General features: G+C 46.1%; 1 protein-coding gene across 1 annotated transcript; it reads left to right on the forward strand.

The window, feature by feature from the left end:
- The first annotated feature begins 3,805 nt into the window (after positions 1–3,805).
- LOC125940405 (uncharacterized) lies at positions 3,806–13,040 on the forward strand. Its single transcript, XM_049656521.1, has 3 exons — positions 3,806–4,658; positions 10,194–10,329; positions 12,587–13,040. The coding sequence occupies exons 1-3, from the start codon at positions 3,932–3,934 to the stop codon at positions 12,735–12,737; spliced, it is 1,014 nt and encodes a 337-aa protein (XP_049512478.1). The 5' UTR covers positions 3,806–3,931; the 3' UTR covers positions 12,738–13,040.
- The last annotated feature ends 393 nt before the right edge of the window (positions 13,041–13,433 follow it).

Here is a 13,433-nt window from a genome sequence, read left to right on the forward strand (position 1 = left end):
CAGTTCCGAGCTATGAAATGTTTGCACATTCCCCGTTCCCCCCTTCCCAGTCGACGTGTTTATTCCGTATGCGTGGAGAAACTCCAATTTACTTGCTTTCCCGCCAGAGCATTGATAACATTTTTGACCATGTCAATAAAAGAATTGGCTGCCTTGAGATGATATTGGCCACATTTTGAAGCCAGAACATTCAGTTCGCAATATTTCCTTCATTCACGGCGTAAAAGTTTTCACTTGCGCAGTTTGCATCAGTCAATCTGGGAACTCGCGGAGTGAAACAGGCGACAAACGTTTAAAAGAAGTGTACACCATTGGTCTTTATAAATCTATTGCTGACTTTCGTGCGGTTCTTCTGTAATCACTGCTACTTCAAAGTTTACGTTACTCAGGAACAGCTGTATAGAAATTCTCAAATGAGGGTATAAGAGTATTCGTTCAGTCTCAAAAATAATTGTTTCCAAGAGAAATGTGAATAGAACCAATTGGACTCAGATTAAACTGGCAGTCCCAAATATTTTCCGCCCTTAATGACACTGACTTCACACACGACGCGGCGGCGAGGAAGCCAGGCTGATGAGTATAGTCAAAGTACAAGTGTTCGAATGTATCTGCGCAGTCGTTGAAGGCATTTTTTTTTCTCAGCAGAATGAGCAAATTACGCACTAAACAGATAAGCCTTGTTGGGAGTAAAGTTGTGGTCAGCTAGAGGATTCATGAATATTAGGTAATATACATGTACGCCACTCAGACGAAGTTGTCGTCAACTCGGTCTCTCAAAAGAGTCTTTAGGGGTTCAAATAGCAGGAACCATTACTTCATTTTTAAATGAAATTATTTTTGGGTATTTTAAAAGCAGTAAACATTAGTTCATTTTTGAAGAGTGTTTCTCGAGATATCGCGAAATTATTTGTACTTTATAGCACTACTTTCGCCCTAGCAGCTTGAAGACTGATAAAGTATTGCACGTGCAACGTTGTGTACCGCTAACAGCCATGCCATTAGTTAACTACCCACGTAACCACATGTACAGCTGTAGACAAATATCTTCAGTAGTCAAATCGAAACGGGAACTCAGCGCAAATAGAACGCCAGCAGGATTTGCGCTGCCATGATCGTTAGAATATGTGACAGAGGATAAAAATGGGCCTTAACAAATTTCGTTTTTAATGCACGCGGTCAATCGCAGGCTTGCAGGGGGACGTTCTCGCTCGTCTTGTTTTATTCTTAGCGTTTCAATGTGCGCTATGCATGAATGAATGAAAGAAAACAGGGTGGGTTTTGTATCTCTATGGAGTGTATTTTATTCTCGATAGAAAAATAAAATACCACCCGAGAAATAAACCATCGAGGAAATCTCGGCGGTAGAGAAAAAAAAAAACATGAAAAATTCATGAAAGCAATTATTGTAACTGGCATGCAGAGCGTTCTGCACTGTTCAAAAGTACATAACATAAGCCAGACTGATCTGAAATAGCGCATATTAAACAGACGCGCTGAGAAAGTTGAGTGCACCCTATAATAAGTTTCGCTCCCCTTTGCATCCTCTTTTTTCAAGGCCACCACAGCTTCCTCGGGTGAAACTCTTGCCTTCACCTTTTGCAGTGGCACTCGTTCTTCCTTTCCATACGACACATCCCGTCCCTGACGATTGAAGGTAACGACAGTTTAGGTACACCTTTCTTTCTTTCTCCACATTGTCGAGCAGAAATTTCGTCCGCCCATCCCCTACCGGAAATGGGGGTAAGCCAAGCTTGTCCTGGGTGCAGCTTGTGCTTCGGTTCTGGCTGGGTGAATCCCTTCGTATTCCATTAGGATGTGCTGAGTAGTCTCCGGATCTTTACTGCAGCATACACATGCCTCAGCTAGTTCCGAATATTTGCTCCGGTATGTTTTGGTCCTTCGGCAACCGGCTGGAGCCTCAAATAGCAAGGCACTGCCCTTTGTGTTATCGTACAGAAATTCCCTTCTAATTTCTTTCTTCTCGTTCTTGTAAATCTCCATGGTCCTTTTTGTTTCCATTCTTTACATCCAATTCACTGTCTCTATTTCTCTCACTTTCTTTTTGATGACTCCTGGTTGTCTATTTTAGACTTTCAATTATGCTGTACTTGGTTGACAACTTTACTGACCTCTTCCTCCATTCTGTCTCCACCCTTTTCAGGTACGGATAGCTGTGCGTTTTAGCCTCCCATTCATTTCCATCCATGTTCCTGAGCCTTCATTCAAAACTAATTTTGCTGTGAGCTTCTGTGACTTCAAAAGCATGCCACACTGCAGCGCCGACGGCGGAAGTGGCGGTAGAAGCAAGAGGCAACCAAACAATGTCCTCCGAGACGGTGCGACGCGCCATGTGAGTGAGCTCGGAGGCTATTTACAAAGCGAGCTTCCGGCGTTGCCGTCCGCGAGTACAGGAGGAGGAAGAGGAGGAGGAACAAACTTGTATTTAAACCACCAGCGCCTCTTCCGCTTCCTAAGCACCCGATCGCTCGCACAGCAGCACGGCAACTGCTGGTGATGCTGTGTTACCTACACGTGCTAAGCTACGCGTTTCGGTACAGACAGCAAGCAGAATACTGTATATATTTGCGCTAGGGCTACGAACAATTTTTATGAAGCTTTAAAACTACATTAAGTCCTTATGAGTAAAATTTGTTCTGTTAGCGTAAGATACTGCAAAACTGGCCGGCTAAATTCGGGGCCATCAAGAAGGGAAGATCTGGCCATATTGCGCCACACTTGAAATACGTCGAAGCTAAGAGTTTCTTGTAGTTTTGAGCCGTCACTAAACCTCGCTGAGCGTCGGCGCTTTGGGTTCGGTTCCTTGGGGTTGAGCCTTTACATCGCCGGCGCAGGCTAGCGGATACAAGCTTCGCTTGAAAAAGAAGAAAGAACAGGAAACGAGAGGGCAGGGAGTACGTCTTCCTAAAACGGTGCGACATCGAAGACAGCTGTACTCAATACGGGGTCTATTCGATTCCCCTTGCAATTCGTGAACTAGTTCCCGCCATCTCAGTCGGCAAAGAATGCTACTCGCATTAAAGACGGAGCGATTAATCAGCGCATTTCCGCCTCCATGCTACGCTGCAGGGAATGTGATGAAGGAGAAGAAATGCCGTAGAAGAAAGTGGACTGTAAAAAAAGAAAGAGGTGCAGGAATTGTGATGTTATGGGCAGCATAATAAGTGTGCGAGACAATTAATGTAGGCGGAGGGCATACTGATCGAGTGAACATACCAGCTGCATACGGTATGTTTTCTTTTTTTAGACCGCAAATACAAATAGCGGCAAATGATTTTTAGAGGCCGTTAAGAGAAGTACTGAAAAGGGCAAGACTGTGATAAGCTTTCCAGTTAGCGATGTTGCTGGCATTTTTATTTTTCATTTGATTGGGCGTTAAAACTGTGTGCTCCTAATGCGCTGGAGCATGCTGTAGTTTGAACGCATAAATCAATAGCTACGCACATGAAACATTGCACTATGGACGCTGTCATTACTTCTGTGATGTAGTTCAACAATAGGGCGTGCCTGAATGCTTCGTCACCACGGTCTTATCGATCACACTCTCCAGGATATAGAACCAAGCACGTGCTATAGAACGAATATATGCGAGCATGTTGCGAAAAAAAGAAAAGACGGCCTTGCTTAAAAGCGACTTGTTTGACTACAGGCTGAGCGCTACACCAAGAACTTCCGGTGCTATCTTTGCATCTTTGCAAACGTGCATTAGTCATTCCTGAAAACCCGACGCAAGAACTGAGTGCGCGCGCAATGAGCGGTGCCTTAGCGCTTGTGCGTTGGTGCCACTGCTGAAGAAGCAGCGAAACAGCCATTTCAGGTGAGGGACTGAGGCTTAGCTTTGCAGTGCCGTGACAGCCAACAATAGGCCCTCACATTTCACGTATAGCCCTAGCAGCAGGCTTTGTCGTGTACGATGACGGAGAGCGACTTAGATGTGTTGTGTGGCTTCCTTATTAAGGTGCCACTTGAGCACCTGTACTCCTTGGGCGAAGCCACTATGCTGTGGCTTCCGTCGTTGAAAGGCATGGCGTCAAGGATGATCGTGAACACGGTTCGCCAATCCCTCGAACTGGTGAAATCTCTGGACGACCGCCTCGAAATTGTGGCCTGGCTTTACTGCTGGATGATGCCACGGAACATCCTTCGCCAGTGGATGTTGTACAAGCTCAGTGAATCTCTGTGTAGTGCCGACTTCACGCTTCACAAGCGCTTGTCGTGTGCGATGGCGCTTCCGGGCTGTGATAACGTCTTCACGCCGGCGTCCAGCAGAAGCGCTCTCTACGCTTGCATTATGACAAACGAACCGTCCTCTGGAGCACTCGACCACCAGGTCGTCGGCTTGTATGTCTGGCGCGGGCTGCCGTACCTCGCTGTTTACGTATCGGGAGAAAGGATTCTGCGCCAGTTCAAGGCTGCTCTTGGCACGTTGATGCTCACCGACTCCGAAGCTCTGCTGGATGGCTATCACTTTGACCTGGAATCCACATTTGCAGCAATCTGTCCCAACATTGGCGGAACGAGTTGGCTGGGAACGGGCGAGACGGAAAGTCCGGATGATTTCTCCTTGATGGCATCTCAAGAAAATGGTCAACCAACTGGCAAGTACCAGCTAGCTGCCAATGAAGGTGCAAGACATTACGGTAAGGATAAGTTTATATTGCTTAAAGCTAGGATGAAGCTACGGGTCGCTTACTTTACCAGTAACAGATATACGCAAGACGGGACGAGCTAGCGCCTTAAAGCTGCTCGGGTTGTAAAGACGATTGAGCTACTCAATCTTGTGGTCTTCATACAGCCCATCTCCGGACTCTATACTTGCAGCTGCGTCATAATAATGTGCACCGATACAAAGTTTACTACGTTAATAGAGTTTGCACTAAATGTCAGACGCTACGAAGTATGAATGCTTACAAAAAATTGGGAGGACGCTTAAGCTTCGCTTTTAAGAGCGGAACGCGATAGCATTCAAAGATCCCTGACTGCTCCTCATGGTTCCCGACGACTGCAGCTTATGCAAACGTAATGGTTACTGGCGAACAATGGCGGCAAACGCTATGCACGCAGGCGAGCTTTCTGGTGGAAACGCGGCCTCTTGCATGGGCTGATCCCAGATATAGTGCACAACCGCGACAAAGAAATTACATAATTTTCAGCTTCTCGTATTTGTTTCGCACTTTTGATATTTTAGTCTGAGAAGACTTAACATAAAAGGCATGCGCTGTGGGTGTATTGTTAGATGACATTTGTTTGTGGATTGTCATTCTCAATATTCCGAAGAATAGCTTTGCCAAGAATGAAAGACAAGGTATGAGCAACATTAATGATAGAATGGTGTGGCATACCTAAACGTGGGTTGGGGATGATTTTTTTCTCGGGCGCCGACGCCGGATTTTCTGCGACACGGGGCCCTAAACGCTATAGCGTTAATAATTATTGAGGTTAGGCTAAAACGCCTGACAGACAACGAGAACTCAAAGTTGGCGTTTTGGTTCTTCAGCTAGCGCCGCTTGAGGATCAATCAAGCCCGGCGAGCAGCATTGCCGGATAACGCGACGGCTTGCTTATCGCATTTGTTTCAATTTGTCTTTGAAGACGTGGTGCCGGAGTAAGACCGGTAAGTTGCCATCCAAATGAAATTTCGGTCATACTTCATAGAAGTGTTAAATGACGTGGAATAATTTTGGTTGCCCAAACGACTTCTATATCGCGCATTTGCAAATGCAGTGTGACTGTAATCGCGTCGTTTTAACTCTGTGTTGCTGTCATACTGCTTTTTGTGCTTGTGCCCACGCTTGCCTTTTGTGCCCACGCAAGAATCTGAAATACTCACTTGATTGTAACTGAGTATTAGCATAGCTGCTTCCACAGTTGCTTATCGTGGTAGTAAAGAGCTTGCTTCTTGCATGAAATAAGTGTTTCCATCAATATTCTGGGGCGTTTCAATTTAAGACCTCGATATTCAAAAGCATTTCTTTATACGAGTAACCTGCGATAAAGGTTTTACTTTGCCATGACCGTATGTGCTATACCCATGTATCATTATTTGAAGAAAACAAAAAATGTCCAGTCGTAGGAATTTCGTTTCCAAGCACGTGACTGCAAACGTTATTCAAAGGAAGGACTTTCACCGAAGTTAGCCGCAGCTTCCTCCAACATCGCGAGTCTGAAGGCGCTACTGAGAAAGCTTGCACGTGACGGTCAACGACGCAGCTTGTAACCGTGCTGGCTGTCCAATATGGCGCCAAGGATGACGTCAGTGTGTCATATTCACTGCTGCTGGTAACCTGGTTTTATGGAGGAAGTAAAGCTTAGGAAAGGCCGCTGCGCTTCCGGCACTGTGGGAGAGTGTCGAAGCCGGACGAGATGCCATGGACGTAGCTGCTTGCCGTCATGGCTCACCAAAATGGTGCCTATAGGATGACGTCAGTGCAAGCTATCTGCCGTCTAGCCAGTCAGAGTGGTGCCTACTCACGTCGCCTCCCATAGGCGTTCTCTGAGTCAAAGATACTTGGACCGTGGCAACACCCGTCACTGGCACAAAACGCGATCTGTGCACTAGTACACTACTTGAAGTGCACCGGTTTAAGAGATCGCTTGTAGTGTCCCCTGTGCATCACCCCATGTGCACTCTGTGCTCCCTCTCTCCCTCTTTCTGTTCCTTCCTTTCCCTTGCCCCCAGTGTAGGGTAGCAAAGCGTACGCTGGTCTGGTTGACCTCCCTGCCTTTCCTTTCCTTGCTCTACCTCTCTTTCAAGCAAGAGAAAGAGTGCAGGGGGTACATTCGTAGAGAACGTGTGGAAAGGTAGCGCCCTAATCCTTCTGTCCTTGGCTCGACAATTGCAATAAAAAGCTTTGACCGAACTACCCAACAGGCTACTTTCAATTATTGCGTGGAGTAACTTTGTCCATAACTTGAATACTGCGTATAATGACGCGTAAGCTAACTATATTTTGATTCTGTCCACTCACGTGACGGAAATTTGACGGGAAGGTGTCTTAATGACCGGCTACGAGAACACAGTTTAAATGTAAGGAATAAGCATTACGGTCATTTGTCTTCTCATTATCAGGACTGCGGCTGCGCCCCGGTGTATGATTCCTGTCCTGTTCTTGGAAAGCACTAAGATAAAGATGTGCGAGAGATTACTGAGGCTCACGCTATCTGTCGGAATACTGAAACGAGTGTTATTGCCCCTTCGGTCGACTTAATAGATAAGGAGACGGGCTTTTTGGGTGGCTGGATCGGGATGATGTGGCGCCACTGTATGTATAGGTTAAATAGGTGGCTGTTTCATAGAAATACAGTTGTTGAAGTTAGCACATTCTATTGGCATCTTCCTCCTGTCCTTGTCCGCTGGGGCTAAATAATGTCACGGTAAAACGTGGACAGAAGACAGGAAGACGTTCTTCAAGAACAGCACGACAACCTGTTCAAACAGAACAGAGACACGTCTTCTTCGTCCTCGAAAGGTCTCACTGACGCACTAGATGGAGTCCGTTAATGGTCCTATTGTCGTTGTCGTCTGCCTCGAGCACACGTGTCATTTTCCCTCCCAATAAAATCGTGGTAGCTTGCACTAGTGGCGCAAGGCTAAAGGCACAGCGGAGCTGATGGGTTGCTAGCTGGTCCTGGCTATACGAAGTAATGCTAAGTTATACGAAGTAATGCCAAGTGATGCAAGTTATACGAAGTGTATAAGCATTTCTTCGTGGTCCGTGGCATCGTGGAACGCCTCGCGAAGCGCTGGCAGTCTGAGCACACGATGGGGAAGCGTGGCGAAAGCTATGCACAGTGTACGGGCGGCGCGCTGCAGACGGCACGCCGGGATGACGTCACGGCGCATGCGCAGTAGCGCGCAGCTGGTGGGAGCTCGGCCAAATCGCCGCCAGAGGCACCTGCTGCAGTCACGGACTAATGTACGGACAAGGTCCCTGTATTTTCCAAAGGTAGTACAAACCATTGTTCAAATAGGAAAGGAGAATTTCCTCCCCGCCCTCTACCCCTCTCCTGACTTCTTCGCCGTTTTCCGCTCTCCCATTGGACGAGGCTTCACACGTGACGAATAACCCGCGCGGCTTTCGTTATCGCGGGAAAACGGCGCCATTAGTGAGCGTAGAAACAATGGGACACATGTGCGCTGTGCGTGAGCGTAGGCTTTTTACATTTTTGAAGACGCGCTCGGCTGCAGCACGATGCCGACTTGCTGTGCTGTTGGATGTTCGAATAGCATTGCCAAGCGGGGCAAGCTTTTTGCGGTTCCTCGTGGCAAACGAAACTTCAAACGGCGCGCAATATGGCTCCACCGTATCGGAAGAAAGAAATTTGACTGCCACCGAGGGAGGTCATTACTGAGGGAGGTTCTTTCTGATCGCTGTTCTCACCCAGTTAGTGATGAACGCGGGAAGGTGGGTGCGTTCGCGAGTTCACCATCAGCCAACGACTTAGTAAAAAAAAGTCCCAGTTTATGCTCTGCAGCGAACAAAAGGGCGCATTTTGGCAATATGAATACCAGCATGACTACTCATAAAATGAGCATAATTAAACAGTCGCCAATTAAAGAGCAAAACGCAGAAAGCGCGCGCACACACGGGAACCAAGGCACATAACTATAACTGAGGGGGAAAGAAAAGCGCGCGGATGCATCTTGGAAATAAAAAAGTCAAGGACACCGCGAGCTTTCGGCGCTATTGCGGGGAAACGGAGATGCTCGGATGGCGTCGGCAGCACCTCTGCGCGTTGCCTCATTGATGCTGCTACCATTTGTTTCTCTCTCTTTCTCTCTTGCTCTAATTTTCTCTTTCTCTCTCCCGGGCATAGCGCGCGACGCTTCGCGAGGTGGTTGCTAGGCAACGCAGTGGCAGGCGGCTTTAAACAGCTCCACTGTTAAAAGTGCATCACCCCGATGCTAGACCAGAAATGTCACTTGCGGAAGTGAGGGTCTCTCGCATAATCATTCACTCATAGCCATTCATAGGCATAGTCACTCGCATAGTCATTCGCAATTAAGGGAAGGAAGTGGGGAACAACTGAAAGGACCAACCTCCTGAATATCCAGTGTCGATCTTCCTCATAAGCGCCGCTAGCAATTCGGTGCGGAGTCGCGCTATACGCGTTTTTCTGAAGTTTATGCAACAGTTTCTGCGCTCCCCAACCAATAATCATTTATATCACCGAATGCTGGTGATATAAATACCACTGCTGTAGCTTTGAGAAATAGCGTGTGGGTGGTTGGCTTCGTAACTCCGTCCTTCGTGATACGTTTGAAACGGGCCGACTAAAGCCCCTTCATAGGCATTTCGCGGACCAGGTTAGGCACCGCCAACCTCCACTGTTCCTCTCCGCTCCTCTCACGCTCAACCTCTCAGCTCCCGGCTTCAAGCGGAACTTACGTAGCCCCAACTTCTGGTTTCAAGCGTCGTCACGCCTGCATAGAGGGACGGGCGTGCAACATGCGGAAATCCAGGAACCGGAAATACCTCAAGTGGAACAACTCGAAATAGAACCGCTGGAAGTGGTCTTCGTGGAAGCGAAACTGGCGTGAGCGGCGAATCGGGGCTGACGAGATTTTGATGTTTTCCTGTTTATCCTGCTTCTGAACTGGTACAAAATTGTTATAGAAAGAATGAAAAACCCTTCGTGGTGTTTCCTTGCCGATTCAGCCATGTCTGAAACAATTGTGCTATGTTCAACACATCAAATTTAGCTCGGTTCACAGCCAATTAAGAGTGGTTTATGCCCTCCTCACGTTTTCTCCTAATGAGAATGCGAAATTTATCGAACAGAAATTTTCGCGTGGTACGTTTTCTTTACGCTTCTGCTTAAGTCATCGGTCTTTAGATAGGAGGTAAACTGATTTCATTTGCATCCGCAAGTAACTAATCACATCTTAGCGCAGCTACATCGAAATGTAACTAATTTGAAATTCTCGACACAATGTGTTACAACAAGGTGGAATTATTCAGCAGATAATCGATGCAAATATTAAATTCGAAAAAAAACCTTTAACTGTGGAAAATGACTGATTAATATTGCAACAATTACTAATGGCAAGTTTTATCGTCCTAATCGAATATAAACATATTTTATCAAGCGACTGTGGCCAGCCAGATACAGCATGCATTGTGTTCTACGGTAATAAGACCTCCCATTGAACCACCGTCTTTTTTACATTACAGCCGAAGAACCTATCATGGACGACAGAACCATCGTATCTCTTCTGACGCCGCCCAGTTCTGACAACTCTACCTCAGACAACGACAATCCCTATTTTATCAATGGAAACAATGTTGGCGCGGGCCCAACGTCACCCAGGTACAAATTTTATTCTTTGCGTGTTTAGGCTGTGCAAAGTACAAAATAGAATACTTGATCTAATGATTCTGCGTACGGTCGTTGTAAGTGGTGACGTGTGCGAGCAGTTGTTAGGTAAAATGAATCGATTTCTTACTGGTAAAAGGGATGCGCACTCGAATGGCAATCAAATAATGACAAACAGATTAAAAAATTGCAACTTTTGAGTGTGCCGCATCATAAAACAGAATAGTATAAAATATTTAATGCCAGTATTGGAAATGAGAGCCACAGTGAATAGGAAGGTGTTTCGTGTGATGTGCAATACTTTCAAGTAAACGCCGTTTACGCACAAGTTCTGCTAGTGTGAGTAAATAAATGTGTATAAGATTACAATATCGACGACGTTATTAGTCCAAATATGCCATGCGGGGGTCATTGTCTGTGCTGCGTCGGCGTTCTTGGAAAGTATTGACGCGGTGCCACTATTGAGTGAAGTCAGCTTTGTCGCAGGAAAAAGCCTTTGCAGCTGCTATAAAAGGATATAAAATTTGTAAGCCTTTATCTGGCGATTCTATTTGTTAACGACGTCAAAAAAGTTTTTAGTCGCTCACAGACTATGTACACGTTCACCGTTTCAGTGTGACAAACGTGCTAGAATTCAAGCCCGGTGCTTTGAATTATAACTATTACAGAATTTGCGAACAGTTGCGGAATGATCAACTGTTTTGACTGTCTTTCGCCTGCCAAAATATTAGCGATGCAGATATGCGCTTCGTACGTAAGTCGTTTTTCTCCAGCTGCGTACTGCTCCACGTGATCGGCATTGAAATTGCAACCGGTCACAGGTACGAGACAATTGACATATTTCTGGCTTTCCAGAAATGACGGCGCCCTCTCGAAAGCTGTCGATATGGTAAAATAACACTTCGGAAATGTGATATTACTAGATCCGTGAACTTTACGTTGACTATCGTAACACAGATTAAGCCCTACGTTACAGTGGCGAAGCTGCCTTTATCAAGAATGAGAAATGTAGGTTACCGGCCAAAAGCACACACACCACGTGTTTCTTGTTTTCCGTTTAAGAGAATAAAGCCCACTAAGTTTCAAATTACTATTGACTACGCCCCCGCGAGCATTCAAAGCAGCTTTATCGCGCGCGGGATATCATTGCGATCCAACAGTCCAAGAGCGAAATCACGCTTTGCATCAACGGCTTGTTGCTCCGTGCAGCACCTTTTCTTCTTGCATTTGTACGCAGTTAGCTCCCGAAGCTGTCGGCGTGTCATGTAAAAAAAATTATAAAAACTGGCTGTTACTGTCACTGCTTGGCCCAATACGAGCACATCTAGTGTGCCCCCCCCCCCCCCCCCCCCCCCCTGGGACTGTTTGATTTGCGCGCAACATAGTGAGAGGTTGTTGGTTGTACTTCGCGGTCTTTCTCTTTTATCGCGAAAAAATGTGATTTCTACCTATGTGATTTCTGCCTATCTGTGATTGTGATTTCTACATGTGATTTCTACCTATCTAGACACATCATTCTGCCGTTTCTTATGACTCTGTTTTATAACTCTCTAATTTACATGTTAACTACTGGTAAAACAATTGGGCAGTTGTGTAATTACCTTGAATGCTTTAATTCTATGTCTGGAGCTTCGCGGTTATTCCGAATTATTCGCGGTTTCTGAACTGGCCTCTGAGCCAGTTTAAACATTGTTTAGAGCACCATTACGCACCTTTAAACTCATATTATGCCTTATTCGCCTAGATTTTCTTATTAAAGCTCAGTAGAGTGCAATTTGGACCACCATGTTCGTTCATAATAGCTTCATAAAGTTCATAAAAGCTTCGTTCATAATCACTGGGACACTCTGTTATTCAGCTTGTGTAGTCGGTTTTGAAAATTAAAAAAAGTTCCTTCATGCAGCATAGTGCATTTGTACCAGTCTGTTAATTTACGAAGGCCCACGCGTAAACACTGCTCACCGATTGAAACGTGATTATCAGACAGCATGGTAGCCAGCACTTTTTTCCCCACCCGTGAGCACTGGGACTTATGCAGTCGTAGTGAATTGCAAGGACTGCCGCTTTCGTTCGATGCAAAAGTGCATCAGCTCGGTGTCCCTAACGCCCACCGGTGGTGCAAAAACTGCTGGTCATTTGCTTCGAGTATGGCGTTTCAATCGGTAAGCATTGTACATTATTTCTTCGTGTACGCTAACCGGGTTCGCACATTTTTGTAACCTTGCATTTTTACCGTGCTTTTTCTCCCCAGGGAGGCTGCAGTAGCTGGTGAAGTGAGCGCCGAAATTAAGGGCATTTTCATGTGCCAAGACTGCAACAAAGTCTTCGACGAGGGCTCGATCCAAGCGAACTTCTTGGCCTGTCCAAGCTGCGGATGCGAACGGTGCAGGGAGCTTGTGTAGTGCATTTGTGAAAGGTGCCCGAACAGGGATGAGGGGATACCGTGTTGTAAAGTGAATTGAACACAGCAAAGTGTTTACGATGTATATGTGAACTCCACGAACGTACGCTCATTAGAACCGAAATCCCTTCAACTCTGGCCCAGATACGCATTGATGCGTATCTCTGGCCCAGATACGCATGGCGTGGCCACAATAATACGCGGATATAGCGTTACTTCTCTTGGAACAGCAGCGTGACACGCGCTGCGACTATATTGACGACCACAGTTGTGTGCATTCATTTTAAAGCAAAAATTACCTCGCCCCCCCCCCCCCCCCTCTTTGTTTACGGCACGCTTGATGATTGCGAGTGCATGAATTACTACCATGTTTAAAGAGTGCGATGACGTAAGGCGTAACCATAAGCCATTGTATTTTAGACTGCTGAGTGCTTACTGCAAGAATGAAGTTTCTAGTCTATGAAAACTTAACCAAGTGTGTTGTTCGTGCTGGTACGATTTCTGCAGTGTTTTTATGATGCTTCTGACGTGTTTCTTGTGAAATGAATTTTGTGATTTTAATTATATGTTGCTGTACACTTATTTCATATCTTTCCTTTTTTCTTTGTTGTGTGTGTCAATTTCGTTGTTTTGGCTCAAAACTCTTGGACGTCAGTTCCGAGCCATGAAATGTTTGCACATTCCCGTTCCCCCCTTT

This window comes from Dermacentor silvarum, chromosome 9 (assembly GCF_013339745.2).
Source record: "Dermacentor silvarum isolate Dsil-2018 chromosome 9, BIME_Dsil_1.4, whole genome shotgun sequence".
NCBI classification, from domain to species: Eukaryota; Metazoa; Arthropoda; class Arachnida; order Ixodida; family Ixodidae; genus Dermacentor; species Dermacentor silvarum.

Coding starts and splice junctions, on each gene's coding strand:
- LOC125940405 (XM_049656521.1), top strand. CDS start 3,932: ATGACGGAGAGCGACTTAGATGTGTTGTGTGGCTTCCTTATTAAGGTG. Junction 4,659..10,193: donor TGAAGGTGCAAGACATTACG/GTAAGGATAAGT, acceptor TTTACATTACAG/CCGAAGAACCTATCATGGAC. Junction 10,330..12,586: donor GCGGGCCCAACGTCACCCAG/GTACAAATTTTA, acceptor TTTTCTCCCCAG/GGAGGCTGCAGTAGCTGGTG.